General features: G+C 41.6%; 1 protein-coding gene across 6 annotated transcripts in view; it reads left to right on the top strand.

The window, feature by feature from the left end:
* Positions 1-20,596, top strand: part of tnk2b (tyrosine kinase, non-receptor, 2b) — a 232,674-nt gene extending 212,078 nt beyond the window's left edge. For all 6 annotated transcript variants that reach the window (XM_070883932.1, XM_070883929.1, XM_070883931.1 and 3 more), the window contains 4 exons: positions 3,976-5,432; positions 17,325-17,420; positions 19,576-19,703; positions 20,294-20,596. In XM_070883932.1, the coding sequence (XP_070740033.1) occupies positions 3,976-5,432; positions 17,325-17,420; positions 19,576-19,703; positions 20,294-20,300 (1,688 nt within the window). In that variant the 3' untranslated portion in view covers positions 20,301-20,596. The remainder of the gene's footprint in view (positions 1-3,975; positions 5,433-17,324; positions 17,421-19,575; positions 19,704-20,293) is intronic.
* The last annotated feature ends 1,998 nt before the right edge of the window (positions 20,597-22,594 follow it).

Genomic DNA, 22,594 nt, shown 5'->3' on the forward strand with positions numbered 1-22,594 from the left:
TGGGCCAATGGGTTAGACACTGGCATTTCACCTCAACAATCTAAGTTAAAATTCCGCCTGAACTGTTGAGATCAAAGCCTCATCTATCTGCTAGCTGCAAGGGTCCTAATTGAAATGAGTTTGCGGAGGTTTAACCCATTGGATAGAGGCTCACAACATAAAACTGTCTCTAATTTGGCAGTCTTACTCAGAAATGGCGTGTTCTTCTGAAATTGGAAGAAGATAAGGGATGCATCTCTATCGAAATCTGCTATTCCTGACCTTGGAGTATTTGATACTGTCATGCTTGTCCAAATGTAATATACACTCTCATTGTCTATGGTAGGAGTATATTTTATGTTACAACACCAAAAATCAGTCTTTTCACAACATAATGTCAGTTCCACTATAACTGTCCGTGATGAAGTACATAATCCATTGATGGAATCAAGTTTCCAACAATTGGTTACATCACTTTTCACAAAGGGGCTTTGGTTAGTCTTTGGACATTCTTGATTGGTAGAGTGAAAGGCGGCTTACAGTGCAGAATAGTAGCTGTTCGAACCAGGTAAAAATCAGAAATGCGTCAGTAAGCAAAGAAAAACAGTAACTTCTTTCTGTTTATTTCTACATATGAAATCTACTATATTTTCTCTAGCTAACCAAGTTAAGCTCAGTGTTATCACCTCCAGTATTGAAAAGTTAGGTTTTCAATCCATTTCTGTGTTCCTGTTGTGAATTTATAATTCCAAATTGTACGTGAACCTCAGTGTCTCAATTGTAGGAAATTTCTGTGCAGGTTTTCCGTTTTTTCCAGTTTTACTAACCATCACTTTGTCATTTCCTGCATGCTTTATGAGTGTGTGTGTTTTCTTGTATCTTTTGAGAAAAATAACTCAATTTACTGACCGCTTAACTGGCAGTCACTCACAGTATCTCTCCGTTCACATCACATACTATTTACTGACACTGCAGTCTACAATGACAACCATTACAGTCTATTTTTCTAGCATACCATTGACAGCCTGGCAGTGTTTGATGTTTGCTTCAAGGCACAGACCAGGGAAGACGAGAAAGACATTGACTCATCAAGTGTTTGACTTTGCTATAAGAGAGAAAACTCGAGTTTTTCAGCTTATTCCCCAATTTGATTTTTTTTTTTTAAATCCTTTTGCTTTTAATAGAGCTTAATATTTAAAGGGGTGTACTGAAATTATAATTGTTTTAATTTGATATATTTTTCTTTATATTCATTTGTTCTATCTGAATTAAACAATCTACTACCTAGATATACATTTTGTGTCATTCTTGTTGTATTTCCTGGCCCTGATGCCAGCAGCTTCTGACTATTTCAGCCGTTTAGCTGGATATAAAAGAGCAATATTGCAGTGAATAAATTCATTCATCCGCTTATCTTTTAACAGCCAATACAGACATGGTAAACTACACTACATTAGTCATTTAATCTGTTCTATTTTCGGTGCTGCAGTACCTAACCTGATATTGATCTTTATTAGCTGGCAGTTGATGTCTACTAGCTGAAAAGTAGAATTTAAATGAACTGAGGTCCCACATGATTCATAGCATATTTTACTGTTGTGTGTTAAGTGCAGATTTAACCTGTAAACTGCACTACCTCTGTCACTACCAGAGCCGATCTTGGCATGCCCATTAACAGAATAAAGTTTGGAAGCTAAATGCTACCTATACTATTCGTCTTTATAGCAATTTCATGGACATTAGGGCAAGCATTTTATTTTATTATTCAGTGATGTTAACCCATAAGATCCTGCCATGAAGTTAATGACTTCATTTATGTTCATTCACACAGTGGTTTCTCATCAGAATACTGCAACAATCATTGAAAGATTGTCTCACTGAATGCTGAAAATTAGTAAAGCCATTTCACTCGGCTGAAAGTTTGTTTCCAAAAATGTGGCCGCAATACTTTTTTAAAAAAAAAGTGAAACTTCATTTAAAAATGTTAAATGTCAACTTGGCTTACTGGTAGCATTGTTGCCTTTGGGTCAGAAGATTGTGGCTTCAAGCTGCACTTCAGGACTTGAGTATACAAGCTAGGCAGACATTTCAGTACAGCACTGCGGGAGTGCTGTATTGTTAGAGGTACAGTACTGTCTTTCAGATGAGAAGTTAATGTAAAGACTCCTGCCTGTTTTAAGTGGATGTAAAAGATCCCATGGCGCTATTCGAAGAGCAGCAGGAGAATTCTCCCAATGTCTTGGCCAATATTTATCCCTCAACCATCACGACCAAAAAAAAAAATTACGTGGTCACTTGTTTGTGTGGCCATGTTGAATACTATGAATTGGTTGCTATGTTTGCGTACATAATAATTGTGACTACAGTTCAAAACTAATGATTTGGCTGTGAAGCACTGTGGGACATTCTGAGGGCATAAAAGCGCAAAGATATTAGTTCTTTTCAAAAATAAAAATAACAATGCAGATATAAGGCCATTAAATCAATACATTTATGGCAACAACACTTCAGGTGCCACATGGATATTGTCCTGCAACTTCTCCAGCACTGTGCCTCAGAGTTCTGCACATCACTGAATCACAGTGCATCAGATTGTGGTGTTAATAGAGGATATACAATGGGAATTTGTTGATTTAAGTTCAGGAAGACATAGGCTGGTGAATGGGATGGCCAGACAAGCGATGGGAATACATGCTCAATGGAACGATGCTAGAGGCTGTGGATAAACAGAGAGCTAGGGTTTCAAATCAATAATTCATTGAGAATGCAAGTACAGGTAGATAAAGACAAAAAAAAACTAACAGCATTTTGGGTTTTATAAATAAGGAACATAGAGTATAGGAACATAAAAGTAATTTTAAAAATCTGTCCTAAGCATTGTTAGACCACTGTGGTTTGCAATTTTGGGCACGCCATTACAGAAAGGCCATTACAGCCCCAGAGAATATACAACGTAGCATCACCAGGAATAATAACTTTTATTTATATAGCGCTTTTAATGTCGTAACACATCCCAAGGCGCTTCACAGCAGAGTTACAAGACAAAACAGATAAATTTAACACCGAGCCACGAAATTAAGGCAGATGACCAAAAGCTTGGTTAAAGAGGTAGGTTTTAAGGAGCGTCTTAAAGGAGGAAAGAGAGGTAGCGAGGCGGATTGGTTTAGAGAGGGAGTTCCAGAGCTTAGGGCCCAAACAGCTGAAGGCACGGCCACCGATGGTTGAGCAGTTATAATGAGGGATGTTCAAGAGGACAGAATTTGAGGAGTGCAGACATCTTGTCAGGTTGTGAGGCTGAAAAATATTATAACTGGTAGGTCAGAAAGCACAGGGGTGATGGGTGATCATGACTTGGTGCAAGTTAAAGGACATGGGCTGCTGAGTTTTGGATGACCTCAAGTTTTGGAATGGGAAACTATAATTATGAGGAGAGACTTGAGATACTGGGACTATTTCCACTGAAGCAGAACTGACTAAAAGATTTCATGGAGGTTTATAAAATTAGGAAGGATAGTGAATAGGGAAGGACTATTTTGTGGAGTATGTGATGAGTATCAATTTTAAATTGTAGCAAAAAAGTCTCCATGCAAAAGGTTGTTGGAGCATGGATGCTTTGCCAAAGGAAGTGATTGAGGCAGAGACTGTTGCATCTTTTAAGAGAAAATTTGATTAATATTTGAAGCCGAGGAAGATGCAGGGCTATGGGAAGAGAGCAGGACAGTGGAATAGTTTTGGACTGCACCAGCAAAGTGCTGGCATAGACGGGATGGGCTGCACGGCCTCCTTCTGTGTTGTAAATTTCGATGGTAAAGGAAAGCATTCATGCCTACATAATAGATCATGATGAATTCTGCTCAAGTGCATATTCATAACAAATACATTACATACAATAATGGCAGGGTAAATACTCAAAAGGAATGCACTGTAGTGACCTTTTTAAAATCATTTAATTTCTGAATTCTGAGATGAATAATTCTGTTCTTGCATATATTTCAGAGCCTGTCTATGACCCTGTGATTGAGGAGGAAGCTGCAGTCTCTTTACCTCTAAAGAAGCTCAGTCTGAAGAAACAGGGCCCAATAAAGTCTTTAAAGCTCAACAAACCTGCTGCTCGTGTTTTCGCCACAAAGTTAGGTGAGAAGCAATCAGACTGGAATAAATCTTCAGGTCATACAAGTAATGAGGTGGCTCTGATTGACTTTGGAGATGAACAGACAAGTCAGACTCCATCCCCAGTGCTGGAGAACGCTATTCCTACACTGGCCAAGCTAGTATTGGATTCGTATTCGCTACTGGACAGAACACCACCCCAGAGTCCAACCAGAACTTTGCCCAGGCCTCTGCACCCTGTTCCTATTGTTGATTGGGATTCCAAACCCCTGCCTCCGCCTCCAGCCTATGATGATGTTGCTCAGGATGAAGATGATTTTGAAGTCTCTTCCATTAACAGTCTAGATTCTGGGTTAATAAGTGAAGTATCAAAATATGGGACTGTTCAATTGCCAAGAACTAAAGAAGCAGGAAAAACTAATTATGCATTTGTGCATGACACCGATGGCAAAGGAAAACTCAGAGTGGAGGATAATTTGTTTCTACCGCCTAGGCAGTTGAAACAGACCAGCTTCTCTCAGTCAGCTGAGATATTTGAGGAACTTCAACAAGAATGCATGAAAAGACTTCATGTCCCTGTTATTTCAACTCCAGCCTCTACTCCAAGTCCCACCTGCTTGTCAGCAAGTGTATCTCCAACTATTTCAGATGATCGACCTCAGATCCCACCACGAATTCCCATTCCTCCTCGACCTTTAAGGAAAAATGAGATAGGCCGATGGTCTGGCGAGATGTCGCCTGCATCTGGAGGTGAGGAGGATAAGCCGCCACAAATTCCTCCCAGGGATCCATTGTCCCAGCCATCCTCAAGAACTCCAAGTCCTATGGCAATTCCTGTCAGTTCTCCCCAACAAAGGACAACTGCATCTTCAATGGCAACATTAACTGTAGGTTCATACCTCTCAACATCTCCCAGCAAGTTGATGCCCACCACCCAAAGCTTTGCCTCTGACCCAAAATATGCCTCACCCAAAGTTATTCAAGCACAAGGAAAGGACAACACAAAGGGACCTTGCATCCTGCCAATAGTAAAAGATGGAAAGAAGGTTAGCAGCACCCATTATTATTTGCTTCCAGAGAGGCCTTCTTACCTGGACAAATATGAAAAATTTTTCAAAGAGGCTGAGAGTATGGATGAACTCTGCTCCAAAAAATCTGTGACCACGGCAACAGTGAGGCCTATGGTGCAACATCCTGAGTACAAAGCCAACTTTTCATCCAACAATAGCAACACAGGGCCTGGGATTACAACAATGAAAAATTCTCATAGTCTGCAAAAAATGTCTTTTGAGAGCTCAAGTGGCAAGACAGATAGTATTACACCTTCGGACAAAATTAAAATAGTAAGTAGTATAATGCAAATTTGCTGATGAAATGCTGAGTAGAGCGGACACTCACAGCAGCAGTATTGGTTTTGGTACAGGCTGATGCAGAGCGTCTGGAATGGATTTAAACCTAAACAAAACCATGCTAATTTTTATCTTATTTTAGTCTGTGCTGAATTCCTCAGTCTGAATGACAGGGGTGTGCTTGATTAATGTAAGAATGGATCTCCTCCCAGTGTGTTGTGTAGATGAAGTAAAAGCATTGTTCACTTTGGGGTTGATAATTTCACTTGTATGGGGCCGGACCTGAAGTCCAAAGACTCGCTAACAATGCGCTATATATTAGTGTTGTGGAACTTGCTTTCTGCCATCAACTGCTGCTAGGACTCAGTTACAGCAAGAATCAGTGGTCTGTAAATGTAATGTTTTGATAGTATTGGGATCTGGACTATCTCCCCTCCCCCGTATGCCTATAAAAGCCCATGATTTTGATTGACAGCTCTTGTTGTAATGGCATTTTACAGTCTCCTTGATATTTAAGTAGCACAATCAACAGTTTCAGATTTAACGCTCTCACCTAGTGTTAACAAATGGGTTGTACAACTATACGGCCTGATATTGCCACTCAAGTAAAATCCCACCGATTTGGAGTAGAAAATACTGAAAACACTCAGCAGATCAGCAGCATTTGTGGGGAGAGAAACGTAGGGGTAACAGGTCGCTGGCCTTTCATCAGTTCTGGCAAAATGTCATCGGCTTGAAACGTTAACCCTATGCTTCTCTCTTCACAGTTGCTGTCTGATTTGTACCAATGCCTGATGTTCTTAATCTGATAGACATCTAATTGCCATTGATCTGCAGGCTGTTAATCCCTATCTATTTCATACTGTGACCTACTTAAGTTGACTCATTGTCTGCAAAACCTTTTGAATAATTAGTTGAGAGCAATGGGGTTATGTTGTCCATGCATTTTGCACTTTGCGCACTTCGCTTGTAGATGAAATGTGCTGGTGAGAAATGCATGGGGATTAACAAGAGGCAGATCAATCGGAATTAATGCAAGTTGGTGTCAAATGACAATATTTGGACACTGAATAATTAGTATTGATACACCAGGTGTTGGTTCCTATGCCATCACAATGGGGAAATTGTTTGGGGAAGGATTGCAAGGGAAAATTACAGTGGAGGCAATATTCCACGGCTGAAGGATCGTAGAGCACCGATTATGATGTATGTTGCGAGGCCAAAAGTGTCATTGGGAAGATGAAACAGTATCAATAGTTTACATTCATCCACGTGGACATGTAAATACACAAAAAAAAATCATAAATAATGTTTCCATTGGCTAAAGTATGTCATTAATCATTGTCCAAAAGGTTTCTTCTGGGACAACAAACCAGTGAGGACATATTTTGTGTGTGGAGAGAACAACATAATGAGTTGATGTTTGAATCAATTTACCATAGTATGAAGGTTGGAAAACCTAGAGTTTGCTGCAATCTAAAAAGGCTTTAATGAACCAGTTCAATGAAAAGAAGTGATCTCCACACTTCAGTGTGAAGGGCTTCCTCTGGCTCATGTGCGAGATCCCAGGGCCAAGCTGTGAGGTGGGTTTGCTACAAAAAGAAAATGATTGCAGAAAAAGAAGATGGACTTATCACTGAGTAGTCTAGACAAGAAGCCATCATCATCATCATCACAGGCAGTCCCTCGAAATCGAGAAGACTTGCTTCCACTCTCAAAGTGAGTTCTTAGGTGACAGAACAGTCCAATACAGGAATTACAGTCTCTGTCACAGGTGGGACAGACCGTCGTTGAAGGAAAGGGTGGGTGGGACTGGTTTGTCGCACGCTCCTTCCGCTGCCTGCGTTGGTTTCTGCATGCTCTCGGCTATGAGACTCGAGATGCTCAGCATCCTCCCGGATGCTCTTCCTCCACTCAGGGCGGTCTTTGGCCAGGGATTCCCAGGTGTCGGTGGGATGTTGCATTTTATCAAGGAGGCTTTGAGGGTGTCCTTGAAACGTTTCCTCTGCCCAACTGGGGAGCACTTGCTGTGTAGGAGTGCCCAGTAGAACGCTTGCTTTGGGAGTCTTGTATCAGGCATGCGAACAATGTGGCCTGCCCAATGGAACTGGTTGAGTGTGGTAGTGCTTCGATGCTGGGGATGTTGGCCTGATCGAGGACGCTAAAGTTGGTGCATCTGTCCTTCCAGGAGATTGGCAGGATCTTCTGGAGACATCGTTGGTGGTATTTCTCCAGCAATTTGAGGTGTCTACTGTATATAGTCCACGTCTCTGAGCCACACAGGAGGGCAGGTATCACTACAGCCCTGTAGACCATGAGCTTGGTGGCAGATTTGAGGTCCTGACCTTTGAACACTCTCTTCCTCAGGCGGCCGAAGGCTGCGCTGGCGCACTGGAGGCAGTGTTGGACCTCGTCGTTGATGTCTGCCCTTGCTGATAATAGGCGCCCGAGGTATGGTGGACACATCTTGTTGCCAAAACCACACACATTAAGCAGTTGGTGATGAGTAAGCCTGGTAAGTGTCATTGGACTTGAGGGACTGCAACTTGAAGATGGTTGGCATGTCACAAAATTTCCTGTGGGAGTTCTGCCCACATACATACAGCAGATATCCATTGTACAGTTGATGAAGATTCTCTGAGACCTCGTGATGATGCTTGCAGGAAGGCATTATCTGGAGGCCGAATATGAAAATATATGCTCATATATAGGTTTGGTGCCTAACATGATTAGATTCAGCGAGGCTGAAACTCCACGCTTCCACTTGATGGGCCACTGTTTGACGCGGTATGGTATGCCAACACACACCGTACCCTAAACTGTGGCCAGGAGGACAGTGACAAGGCACCCACACATGTTATGGCAAGTTGCACAGCTCGCCGTGTAGCGCATGTGAGGTTCCTCGTACCTGTTGTCTCCCTATTAAGGACCCAAATCTTCACTTATCATTGATTTAAAGGCCTACCTCAGTCTCTACCAAGCAACTTTTCATCCTTGATGATTTCAATCTCCATCTCAATTCATCATGCTCTTGCTCCTCTGAGTTCACTACCCTCCTATCCTCCCTTAATCTCTCCCTCCATCTAAACTCCCCAACCCATATTCATGGCCACCCCCTCGATCTTGCCATCTCTCGTGGCCTCTGTACTCCCATCGTGTCAATCGCAGATGCGGCCATCACTGACTACTTCCTTGTATCGCTCTCCACCCACATCTCCCTCCCCCCAAACCCTACATCCTTCTGTGTTAGCCCCTGGAAAAAACTCCCAACTCTCTTACAACTTCATCTACAAATTCCCAACTGTCCCGTCTTTGGCTCTCCATTCATCCCGACATTTCTTCAGCTACTGATCTGCTCAACTACAGCGTCACTGCCACCATTGATTCCCCAGTCCCTATTAATACCATTACTCTCTTTCACCATGGCCCTTTCCCTGGTACGGTCCTCATCTTCATTCTATTAAGTCCAAGGGATGCAGACTTGGAATGGATTTGGTGGACAACCGGTTGAGCCATTCACCACCAGATCTGGCTGGACCACATAATGCATTATCAGGTCCTGCCCATGTCTGCCAAAACTGCCCACTATTCCAGGATCATTATGAATGCAAAGATAAACCCCAGTTACTATTCTCTACTGCTTTCCCCTGTCTCCTCCACCCTCACCTCCAACAAGTGTGAGGAACTCAGTCATAGACTTCTTTGTCTCTAAGATTGCGACCATCCGATCAGCTGCATCAGCCACTTCCCTTTCTTCCCCTAGTCCACCAGGTCAAACTTCCTCTAAGGTTTCCCTTTGCCCTAGCCCTGAATTTGCATCTTTCTCCAGTTTCTCTCTGATCTCCCCTCAAGACATCTCCATGCTCACCTTGTCTATCAGACCCACTTCCTGCTCCCTCGACCTTATTCCCACTTACCTGCTGACCACTCAACTTCCTTTTCTGACTCCCATGTTAGCTAACTTTGTTAACAGTTCTCTCTCCTCAGGTTTCTTCTTCTTAGACGGTCCCTTGTATCGAGGGTGACTTGCTTCCACACCAAAAAGGGATGAGTTCAAAGGTGTTTCAATGAAGAACCTGACATACCAGGTCCCAAACTACATATTGAAGGGTGGAAGATGTCTCTGCGTGGATTTTTTTAACGTTTGGTGACTGTTGCACACCACATGGGCTTGACAGAGCTAGGTCTTGGTCCACTGGCAAGGATTACCCAAGACGACTGGAGACCAGCTCTGCTGCACGGACCCAGTGCGCACACATATCGCAGTGTGGGCTGACCCGTGCTGCCCCTGGGCCCTCGCCTCTTCTGGGCCCCGAACTCACGTGAGGAGGTGCACTTGTAACTAGCTTGATGTTAACTGTAGTCAGTGGTTAGTTCAAACTGTAACATTAATGAGGTGCTATTTACTTATGTTTGCTCTTGCATTCAATGCACCTTAGTGAGGTGCGAACTAGTGAGTTAACTAATTGCAGAACATCAATTTCAAAGTTGCCAGTTGTTGTGTCTTAAGCTCTCTGTTTATTTCGGTAGAAATAGCTGTCCTTACTCACTAGTTTGCACCTCTCCTCGGGTACTGTGCCCCCCTCCTGAAAATCTGCCATCATCACCCCCTGTCCTTGCAAACTACAGCCCTATCTCTAACCTCCCTTTTCTCTCCAAAGTCCTTAAACGTGTTATCACCTCCCAAATCCATGCCCATCTTTCTGTTTGAATCCCTCCAATCAGTTTTCCGTCCCTGCCACATTACTGAAACGTCACAGATGGCATCCTTTGTGACTGTGACAAAGGGCAAACTATCCCTCCTCATCCTTCTCGACCTGTCTGCAGCCTTTGACATGATTGAGAACACCATCCTCCTCCAACGCCTCTCCACCATGGTCCAGCTGGGTGGGACTGCACTCGCCTGGTTCCATTCTTATCCCTCTCATCGTAGTCAGAGAATCACCTGCAACGGCTTCTCTTCCCCCCCCCCCCCCCCCCCCGCATCGTTACCTCTGGTGTCCCCCAAGGATCTATCCTTGGCCCCTCCTATTTCTCATCTATATGCTGGTCCTCGGCGACATCATCTGAAAACACAAATCAGTTTCCACATGTACGCTGATGACACCCAGCTCTACCTCACCATCACTTCTCTTGACCCCTCCGCTGTCTCTCAATTGTCAGACTGCATGTCTGACATTCAGTACTGGATGAGCAGACATTTTCTCCAAATGTCTTCAGACCCTGCCACAAACTGTGTTCCCTAGTCACCAACTCCATCCCGCTCCCCAACTTCTGTCTGAGGCTGAACCAGACTGTTTGCAATCTTGGTGTCATACTTGACCCCGAATGAGCTTCCGACCACATATCCGCGCCATAATGCACTGCCTGTTTCCACCTCCATAACATCGCTCGTCTCCACCCTTGCCTCAGCTCATCCTCTGCTGAAGCCCTCATCCATGCCTTTGTTACCTGTAGACTTGATTACTGCAACTCACTCCTGGCTGTCCTCCCTGCGTAAACTAAAGGCGATCCAAAATTTGGCAGCCTGTGTCCTAACTCGCACCAAGTCTCGTTCACCCTTCACCGCTCTGCTCGCTGACCCACATTGACTCCCGGTTAAGCCTCACCTCGATTTTAAAATCCACATCCTTGTTTTTAAATCCCTCCATGGCCTCAGCCCTCCTTATCTCTGTAATCTCCTCCACCCCCGAGATATCTGTGCTCCTCTAATTCTGCACTCTTGAGCATCCCTGCTTTTAATCGCTCAACATTTGGTTGCCATGCCTTGAGCTGCCTGGGCCCTAAGCTCTGACATTCCCTCCCTAAACCTCTCTGCCTCTCTACTGCTCTTTCCTCCTTTATGAAGCTCCTTGACCAAGCTTTTGGTAATCTGTTCTAATTTCTCCTTATGTGGCGCGATGTCCAATTGTCTTATAACACTCCTGTGAAGCACCTTGGGACATTTTACTACATTAAAGGCGCTATATAAATACAAGTTGTTGTTGAGTGCTGCTATAAAGACTGTCAGAGGTGCCATCTTTTAGATGAGATGTTAAACCGAGGCCCCATCTGCTCTCCCAGATAAATGTTGAAGCTCCCATGGCACTATTTCAAAGAAGAGCATGGGAGTTCTCTCAGGTGTCCTGACCAATATTTATTCCTCAACCAACATCACTTTGGGGGAAAAAACCCCAGATGATCTGGCCATTATCACATTGCTGTTTGTGGCACCGTTGCACAAATTTGCTGCCACATTTACTGCATTACAACAGTGACTACACTGCAACAGTACTTCATTGGTTGTGAAGGGCTTTGGACATCCGATGGTCATGAAAGGCGCTATATAAAGGCAAGTTCTTCCTGAGGTTGTGGAAGATGCTTTCTTTTATTGTGTGGATCCATCAACTTTTTTGGCCAAGTACATTTCTTTCTATTTCCAGTGTAATTACAACTTTTTACCGTCTGTATAAACTGCACAGCATGTATTTTGGTAGATTGTTGAAATGTTAAGTCAAAAAATCCATAGTAGGAAACCATTGCACAAAATGTTCCATGACACTAAAAGGCATCTGAGAAATTGCACAACAGAAAGGTACTATTAAAAGTTCCTAACAGACCAATCCAATTTTGTTGCAAACAAAAATTGTCTTTGTAAAAAAAATATGTTTTTACAACCTAGTTTGCAGTGCCTTGTATCTCCTTTAAACTCCAATCACATTGTGGGCACCGCACTTCAGGAACGATGTAAAGGCTGAAGCAAAGGTACAGAGGACATTTACTAGGATGTTACCAGGAATGAGGGACTTAAGTTATGAGGAGAGATTGGAAAAGTTAGGACTGTTCTCGGAACAGAGAATGTTAAGATATGGCCTAATAGAGGTTTTCAAAATGGTGAGAGGTTTTGATAGAGTAGATAAAGAAAATTTATTCCTTGTGGTGAGTGGGTCAATAACCAGAGGTTTAAAACCGTTGGCAAAAGGTCGACAGGGGAAATACGAATGTTGGGATCTGAAACGCTCTCCCTGAAAAGATGGTGGAAGCTGATTCCATAAATAATTTTAAAAGGGAGTTGAACAGGTACTTGAGGACGAGGAGCTTACAGGGTTAAAGACAAAAAGAGGGATGTGGGTCTCAGCATGACTGCTCTTTCAAAGAGCCAGTATAGGCACAGCGGGCCCAGGCACGACTGGCCGAATGGCCTCCTGTACTGTAAGAGTCTTTGATTTGTTGTTCTATATGGCGAGTGACATGTATTTGCAGTGAAAGGGTTATTTCTGTAAATTGTTAGTGATTCTTCTATCTTGGGATCAGATTTGTGAGAATATTAGCTGATCATTAGTGCTGAGATGTGAATTAAAAAACTTTTTCTGCAATAGTGCTGCTAGTAATTAAAAAGTAATTACAAGGCTGTGTATGGTAGCTAACAGTGATCTAATTGGACATTGACTGTATTATGATGCTAGGTGTTCATAAAGGGCAGTTGAGCTCAATTAAGTACATGTCGATAATATAATGTTTTGTAATGTATCGATAAGACGGGAACTGCACAAACGGTCCACTTTTGTGGGGTTTTTTATTGACTTCAGATGTGGATCTGGATTTAATGTACTTGCAAAATTAAGAGAAAGCTGAAACTGATGTCATCCAAGTTTGATGACTTTCTCTCATGCAACCTAAATTCAGATTGGGAAACATGCAGTGCACACATCATCCATTATTGTCTAACTGATTAAAAGCTCTGAACAACAGATTGATAGCATAACTATCAAGATCCCGCTACAAACTGGTATCAGGTTAGTGTAACACCTGTGCAGATTATCACCTGGGTGTGCCAGTTATACACAATGAATGAGCAATTTTCAGTCAGGCTAAACTAATACAGTACTTGGCATTAAAGAGTGACATTGTTTCTCCTCCTCCTCTCACTGGAATTTTACATCTCCATTTCAGACCCGCTCATACTTTTCTCTGGTGCAGTGTATACCGTGTAATGTACTGCGCGATTCTCGCACAGAGGGGACATGACAAAGAATTACAAACTCCTCACTTGCGCATCCATACTGCTGCTGTCCAGAGATCAGTTAACTTTGCCTTGCTTCCCTTCAGCTGAATTTCCCGTGTGGATACATAACCAAGAAATATAATAGTTAATTGCACCTTAACCAGGTGCGAACTACTCACTGGACACTTCTACACAAAATAGATGGTGCACTTAACTCGCTGTAAGCAGCAACTTTGTGATTAACAGCAATGGGAATAGAAATTGGTTTGTGCAATTGGCAAGACTTCCCTGATTGCCCGATTTCAACATGGGCGGTGTAAGTGGTGGGGCCATAATAATAAAATACCTGTTCAAAAAAAAAGCAGGAGAGCTGAAAAATGCCTGTATAGCAATGTGCAATGCACGTAGTGTAAGAAATAAAACAAATGCGTTAAGAGCACAAAATCAGCTTCAAGGGTATGATATAGTAGCCATTACAGAGATCTGGATACAAGCTGGCCATGATTGGGAGATAAATATTACAGGCTAAAGGATCTTTGGAAAGGATTGAGAAAGTAAGAGGAGTAGCAATTACAGCAGTGGAGAGAAGGACATCAGTGAGGGTGAACAGATCGTGGATACAGTATGGGAACAGTAAAGGATGCAAGACTCTGGTGGGACTTGTCTACAGACCTCCTGGTAGTAGTGATGTACTGGGACGAAGTATAAATATTGAGAGCAGTGAAGCATATAGCAGAAACAACATTGTTATAATGGAAGATTTTAATTTTCATATCGACCGGCAGAAGCAGAATAGCTCAAGTAGTAATGGCAATGAATTTCTAGAATATATTCAGGATAATTTTCTGGAATATTATGTTTTAGAACTGACAAGATAAAGGATATACTAGATTTAGTGATAAGCAACAAACCAGAATTAGTTAACAATCTGACTATAAGTAAACGTCTTGCGAATAGTGTCCGTAATATGATTGAATTTGATACTAGGTTTGAGAGGGAGAAACGTGAATTACAAACCAAGGTTTTAAATTTAAGTACGGCAAACTTTGAAGGGATGAGAATGAATTGACAACAGTAAACTGGGCTGAGTTGTTAATGAGTAAACCCACAGACAAACAGTGGGAAGTATTTAAAAATGTTTTTGGTACAATACAGAATGAGTACATACCCCTAAAAGGCAAAAACTCCAATTATACAGTTAAGCAACCATGGCCAACAAACAAGGTAAGAGTCAGTATCAAGTTTAAAATAAATGGCTTAAACAAATGCACGGAATTCTAGCAGACTGGGAGAGCTATAAAAAGCAAGAGAGAGATAAATAGAAAGTAATAAGAGGTGCAAAAAGGGAAAATGAAAAAAAACTTGCAAAGGATATCAAATCTAACAGTAAAAGTTTTAATAAATATTTTAAGAGAAAGAGTGGTAAAGGGGGATGTGGGCCCATTAAAAACAGGTGTAGGTGATATAATGGGTAATAAGGAAATGGCAGACATTAAATTAATACTTTGTATCCGCTTTCACAGTGGAGGAAGAGGCCAAAATACCAGTGGTACAAGGGAAACTAACAAGTCAAAGGGAGGAACTTAATTGGATTTAATTTAAGTTTTAAAAATGGAGAAAATAATGGGACTTAAGATCGAGTTCTGATCCTGTCCTTACCCATCAGCCAGACATGTACATTCTCCGGTAGGGGTTACTATAGAGTTATGACTGGAGGAGGGGGAATAGTATTTAAGAAAACCTCACTTGAGGCCCTTTAGGACAGACTGCTAAGCATGCATAATAAATACCTATTGAGAGGTCGTAAGCGCAGACTGAACACATGCAGCCCTAAATGAATGCATTAACAAGACGATAATACAGGAACTTTCAGAAAGTGTAAAAGAATCAATGAACATAGCTGTAGGCACTAAGCATAACAGCAAGGCATTCTTCTCCCAGTAATAGTAAGAAAGTTATTGGAGAAGAAATGAGATCCTGTAATGATGCATGAACAGTTGAAACTGTGGATGTAAGTAGTTAATGTACCAAATAATTCCCCCCCCCACCTGAAGTAATCACTGTACAAGCCACTACTGGCGTGCAGCTGTAACAATGCTGAGGGGCTGGACTATAGGAGAGTAGAGTTGTGGCTCTGTGGAAGACAGGGTGAAGGGGAGGGGGATTTGGGTGTGGAAAGCAAAACCTAAAAGGTTCTGGGGGAAGAGAACTATGAAAGGTGAGGTGCTGTTGCATTTGCTGATGAGTTTTATCCTTGTTACTGGTTATGATTAAATGTACTTCATTCTATACATATAATTGTGGTTGAAACTTTATCTGGAAGAAGTTGAAGACCCACAACAGGCACTTGCATGAATGTTCACACAATCCATCATAGGAGATAAACAATAATTCTGACATGATTGGAATGAAGGAGCTATAAGGCTATTTGTAATCCCTTAAGTGATATCCGAACTGAGATCAGCTAGTTCAGCCCGGCCGAGGGATTGGTGCCTTGACCCCTTCAAATACTTACTGTTAAAAGGTTCCATTCTCTAGATGAAGAAAGTTGGATTTTCAGAAAGTTAGATTTAAGACTTTACTGCAGGTGCAACTTGCATTTGTGTTCCAGTAAATTTTCTCTGCATTTCGCCTATTCTACTTGTACAGCAGCTAGGCTGGCTGGTTATTTTACAGTACGATCAGCGAGTTGAGTAATAGAAATCTGCAGCTAGATATATCCCAGCACAATTCCACTTGTTCTCCACTGGGAGAGGCAGAATATGCTGGCTAGTTCAGTCAGTACTGTATTGAACTTAATCTTCCCAGGCGGGAAATTTTTCTTGGTCCTGTGTTTTTTTTAAATGTCCAAACTTACAGGACATATTGTAATTGATGTGGAGCCTGTGCAGTAAATTCAAATTGTATGTAATCTACATTCCACCACTAGATGGAGCTCTTACTTTGGGGATCTGTAGCAGCTGTAATTCAGCCATGTGGTGTTCGTAACAAAAGTGTAAAATACTTAAACATGGCGATACTGTCCTGGATAGAGTTCATGTGCCATTTGTCACCTAATAATTCTTCAATTTGGAGAACACAGCCTGAATCACCATAGAACTATATCCCATTAGATAATTGCTTATATAACGGTGATATGTCTGTCTTGTGTAACAGAAGTGTACAGCATGTTTTCTGAACAGTCTGTAATGGGTGAAAATTGTTAAGGAAGCATAGCAAAGTAATTGTTAAAATAATGATAGGGCTGTCAAACTTGTATTCATTAATAAATAGTGCACAGCTGGTTAGTTTTGACCGTCATCCTCCTTACTCACAATCAAGAGTTTGACATAATTTGCAGGTTAATTATGTATATCAAAGTCTGGATCCTAATGAACTAAAGTTACAGGTAGAACTCATTGACTCTAGATTACATTAAGGCCACCTGTAATTTATTTCTATAGGAGATACTGTAAGTTGCATATCATGTGCACATAGGTAACCTGTATAAATGTGCCCAGTTTACCCAGATTTAGCTGTACATACAAATTTGTAGAAGGTGTAACTATTCATACCAGTCTTAAACATTACTAACAAGCAAGGATGCTTAATAAACCATTGGTAGCAGTTGTTTATGCCACATGTAATATTTTAGTTATTAAAAAAAAAATTATGAAAGAGAATATAAAATGCAGATCTCGGAGGAATAAAATTACTTTCATTGAAGGTGGTATAGTTCCCAATATTGTGAGCAATTAAAAATGACATTGTACCATCACTACAGGCATAGCAAAAGTGGTGTAAACATTGATGCTTTCTGTTGGACTGTTCCACAAGAGGCACAGTGGTTTTCAGAGGCAGTCACATTTACACCAGAGCGGTGGTGTAATAAATCAGATGTTGAGAAATGTTTCTATGTTCAGGTTCAGGAGAATGTTCATGGCGTTACGACGGAGGAATGTCAGACCGCGCTTCAGAACCACACCTGGAACATTCAAAAAGCCGTACAGTACCTCAAGGTAACCGTGAGCTCGGATCCGCCCTTTACCTCAATCGCACCAACCTTAAGTGAGAACAGTGCTGTGGGGGCACTGAAAAATAAGAGAAATTCGAGCTTTTAACCTTTTGAAAACACTGTACCGAAAGTCCATCGTTTGAGAGGTTTTGCCAACAAAGGACCATCTTGGGTGATGTATGTGGCAGTCCCGCCGTTGCACAGTTCTCACTGGGTTGAGTGGCGATCAAATGCATTCCTATCCCTGCATGTCAATCCCTGCGCCAGTGCTACTAATAAGTCAAGAGCTTGCTGGGATACCAACCAGGCCTGAACTTTTTAATTACATTAAACCCCTAGAAGAAGAACTCCCCTTGCTCTATCAGTCGGTTTCCAACAGGCTTCATCTGCACTGAGGAGGTTAGAGTTCATCCTCTTGGATAGTAGAATTCTAAATATATTTTAGCACACTGAGTAATATTGTAGATGAAGCTACTTCCTGTCTCTCTTCCCCAAGAGTGACATTCCTCTTTAATTCTTCAAAGAGTGAGTTACTACTTCTGGTTACTTCATATTCTGTACTTCAGTGCATACATTTATTTTCTGATAGCAACTCTTGCTATGTATCAGGAAACCAGGACAAGTTTGGAAAGCTGCAAAAAGCTTCCAGTAGTCAGAGAGTTAATGGTCCAGGTGTAGGGCCTGGCTGGCCCTGCTCACCTGGGAATAGTTTGTAATCACTAACGGAGAAAGCAGAAAAACTCTTATTCAAACTCTTGCAGTGGCAGTGCCCTTGGTGTCGCAACTAATGGTTCCTGCTCTCCAGAGATTATGGAGAAGAGGAACTGGACTTGTTAAAATAAGAGCACATAGTTTAAAATTCAACTTGAGCCATACTGGATCAATATTCAGCCATGTTCACAGTCAAGCACAGATTTGTACAAACTGAGATATCCTGTGGGGGGTGTTTTACTTAATCTGCTGACCATGGTTTGACAACAATTAAAGTGGCTGTACTTCTTTTCAGTCTGCATTGTGTAACGGTAATTTGTAATCAAACCACACATCCATGAATGTGAGCAGGAGCACAGATACAGGCATCTGCCCAAGTACAGCTCAATCCAGCTTCCTCTTGTTACAAGCACTTCCTAAAAAAGGACAAAACTCACCCTCACACTTTGGAAGGTTGCAAACCGAAGTAGTTTTATATATCTTCACATGGTGGCACAGGTCCTGTTTTCTGCTTTAAATTGTTCTGTCGATCGTTATGTTGAGCCATGGCTTGGTTTGAAAATGTAACTGACCATAGTGTATTTCACTTTTTAAAAAAAAGTAAACACCATTACACATGTTTCAATGGTGTAATCAGTTTTTCACCTAACATTTCTCCGATGTTGAAGGCTGTGCTATTACAAAGCTGCTTCAATGTCTAATTTTTGTAAAGGTTTACTCAAATTTAAGATATGGAGCGCTCTGGTGATGTGGAGCACCACAGAGCACAATGTAGAGTCTAGTAACTGAGAAGACCACTCTGGGAAATGACTGGGTGAATCCGTGTGAATGTCAAGATTCTCAACCTCTTCTATTGTCTCTTCTTTCTGCTATATTATCACCCCTCCCTGCCTAAATGTTTTGCTTCTACTGGGAGAGTTGCTTTAACCAAAGAACTGATACAGGCTAGTGCACTGATTATAGAGAGCTCTGTGATGGTTATAATCCATAAAACTGCAGTGGTGATTAACTGACAATAAATGCAAAGATATGGTGGAGTCTGGGGAAGGTGGCAGACAGGTACCTGAGCATTCAGCCTGCATTTCAAATCTTGAGGGCAAAATTGAATCGTTTATTCCTACTAGCGCAACTCTGCATTTGTGTTCTTGTCATGAGCTACTCCTACTATTGTTTGAGGTGGTTCCGTTTTGCTGTTATATCATGTTGTTTCTGTCCCTGGTATTCAGAGCTGTTTCAGATGCTTGCACAGTGAAGGTACCTGATTGAGTACAATCCAAGTCTTCTTGATGTAAGTAGATTTTGTCTCGTGACCAGTAGAAGGGTATTCTAGTTACTTGTATGCAATGGAAGGCTGAGTTTTTTACCTCCAGCTCTGAGCCCAAGCGATCTCAAATGATCTGTGACTATGTGAGGTCTAACTGCTGCATCTCGCATTGTTTTCCTGGTAGGTTGAGCAGCTGTTCTGTCTGGGGTTGAAGACGAGAAGTGAATGTCAGAAGATTCTGGAAATGTTTGACTGGAATCTGGAATTATCCAGTTGCCACCTGCTAGACACTTACAGTACAGCTCGACACAGGTATTTCTCCTGCTTCGGTTATTGATGTGAAAAAATAAGGAAGGAGATGTAAACTATGTTCCTGCCCTTTGGGTAGAAAAAGGGATCTACTGCACTATATTATAATCTCATCCTCATTCCCATTGTTTGTAGTTCATGATTCTTTACTATGCTAACGTGAGCTATCAAAGATACTTCTGCCGTGTGTGTTGCAACATACTGTTCGTTACACAAAATGAACATGAAAAAATGAACTCGAGCAGCAGTTGGATTCTGTGGGCACCATGCCATTTTGGGGGATGGGATGTAATGCTACGATTAGTGAGCAATGTCCCCAGTAAATTCCCTGTGTCACCCAAAGCTATGGTTCTCCACACATTGTCGTAAGCCCAGAACTGCAGTTATATAGATTATTAATTTCATATGTTCTTAATGCTTATTTAGCTACATTTTCTGTCATAAAGATAGTCTTATAATGAAAAGGTCTCAGAAACTTTAAATGGAACAACAACTTAATGTGTGTGATGTCTACACCACTCAGAGCCATAAAAGAGGGCCAAAAGCTCAAGCCACACAAGCAGCCAAACTAACCATTTGTTGTTAACCTACAGGCGCTGACCAGCTTCTCAGCAGAGGAAGGAACTCGAGACGAACTGGATTATTGCCCCAGCATCTTTCTTATCTTGCTGGGAGGGCGGAATATTCGACCTGCATACTCCGGACAGAATTTTCCAGAGCAATTTTCTTGAAGCAAATGACTGTCACGAACTCCCCCTCGCACTGCTTGTGAATTGAGGTGCTACTGGGAGATGGGAGTCAGCTTCTGAAATAACAGTATTCTTCAAAGGCAACAGGTTATTTGTTTTGTTCTTGGTGAAAATATTTGTAATTTTGTGGCATACTGTAATCCAACAGCCTGCTGTATATAAATATATATATATATATAAAATAAATATATAATATAAATTTTATTTGACAATTTGTTGACAGTAGATTGCAGTTGTGTTTATATTTTGCATTGAATTTGTCATTTTGAATGTTCTAATAATTATTTAATTTGTTTTTCTAAAAGACAGTTGAATGGTTCAGTTTAACGTTCTGGATTTCATATCAAGGTAAAGTTTTATCCATTTTAGATTCGTTCAGAAGATGCAGACTTTTAAAAGCCATTGGCACTAGTTTACCGAAGGAGCGCTTGTATTAAGCTAGTCACGCTAAATCTTTCAAAGTATTTCTCTTCCTCAGTATTACAGTGCACTTAATTGCCTCTTCCTCCTTCCTGCAGTTCTGACCAAACCTGTAAATTGGAACAATGGATTTAAGATCACAGATAGACTTAACTACAGGAGAGTTCTGGGGTTGGGTCACTATCCCCAATAGTAAGAGCGCAAGGCCCTCAATGTTTGAAATTCCAAGTTCCAGAGTTCCTTGATACCTGTAAAATGTCAGCCTAAGTTCGAATGAGTTTTATTAGTTTGCTAGGTGGAGCACTGGTGCTTCCTAATAGCAGGGCAAGTAATGATGAGCCAAGGAAAGAACTGATACAACTGGTGTTACCTCAGTAGAAACACCCCCTTTCTACAAACCAATCACAGATATACAAAAACTGGAAGTGAGAAGTCTATATTGCACTTTACAGTCTTGCCCCACTGGCTCAAGATTATGATGTGGCAACAGAGCCTTGGGTAACATAGGGGAGCATTGATTAAATTTGGGAGGTGATCGATTTTATCTGTGTTGCAAATAAAGAAGGGGGAGATGATAAATTTAGTTTAGTTATGAATAAACAGACAGTAATTGATTTAGGAGAGAAACTTAGCTCAAGATGACAAACATTTATTTGAGAAATCAGATCCATATGTATTCTTTTTATAGGCACAGTATCCCTCTTGTGTTGCATTGGCACTCTAATATAATTTAGATCAAATCCGCACAACACTGAGTGACATTTCTCAAGACTCCTCCCTGAGTGTAATGGCTTTCAATTTTATCAAATCAGGTACCCGTCCTCCTACACAGATTAAGTGGTTCGTTGCAAATAGTTTATAATTATATCAGTTATTAAAGGGTACTGTTCGCAATCTCAGTATCCTCTCTATCACAAAGGCCACATATTTCCACCTTTGTAACCTCGTCTGCCTCAGCCCATTTGCTGTTGAAACTCTTTCCAATGCCTTTGTCGCCTCCATATTCGACTATTCCAATGCTCTCCTGGCTGGCCTTCCATCCCTCACCCTCCATAAATGCACACATTCTATCCTGCGTCACGTTTCATTCACTCATCACCCCTGTGCTCACTGACCTATATTACCTTCCAGTCTCCCTCCCTGAACAGCTGCCTTTCAAAGGATTCCTTTCACCTATTAGGCTTGCAATACTCCCTCATTGCCCTGCTCTGCCCTTGATTTAAATTCAATCCAAAACTGAAAAAATATTATAGTACCACAAAATCCAGATTGCAATCAGTGCTGCAGCAAAAACCGTCTTGGCAGCCCGTATAAATGTCAAAAGACAGCTGTTCTGGTAACACAGGATATTTCACAATTTCTCCGATGTTTAAATTTGATACCAGTCCAGTATTACAAAGGTGCATGTTGTGGGTAACTATCGACAGTATACTTAGGATCTTTGTGTGGAACCATAAGAACTTGCTAATTTAACTTGTGGATCTGCTCATAGGTGCCTGTTTTTAAACATCATCATTCTGGTAGGGAATTGGATGGGCCAGTCTCAGATTTTTCAAGGTCTGCTATTGTCAGGCTAACTCCACCCACAACTGAGAGATTGGGAGGTTCTATTCCAAATCTGGCTCCATCCTGAGGAAGGAGGGTTGGAGGGGCTAAAGTGTTCATCTCATTATATCTCGACCTTTAGCTGGGAGAGCAGATAGACTAGCTGCTGATTTCTGTCCA

This window comes from Pristiophorus japonicus, chromosome 6 (genome assembly GCF_044704955.1).
Source record: "Pristiophorus japonicus isolate sPriJap1 chromosome 6, sPriJap1.hap1, whole genome shotgun sequence".
Lineage (NCBI taxonomy): Eukaryota > Metazoa > Chordata > Chondrichthyes > Pristiophoridae > Pristiophorus > Pristiophorus japonicus.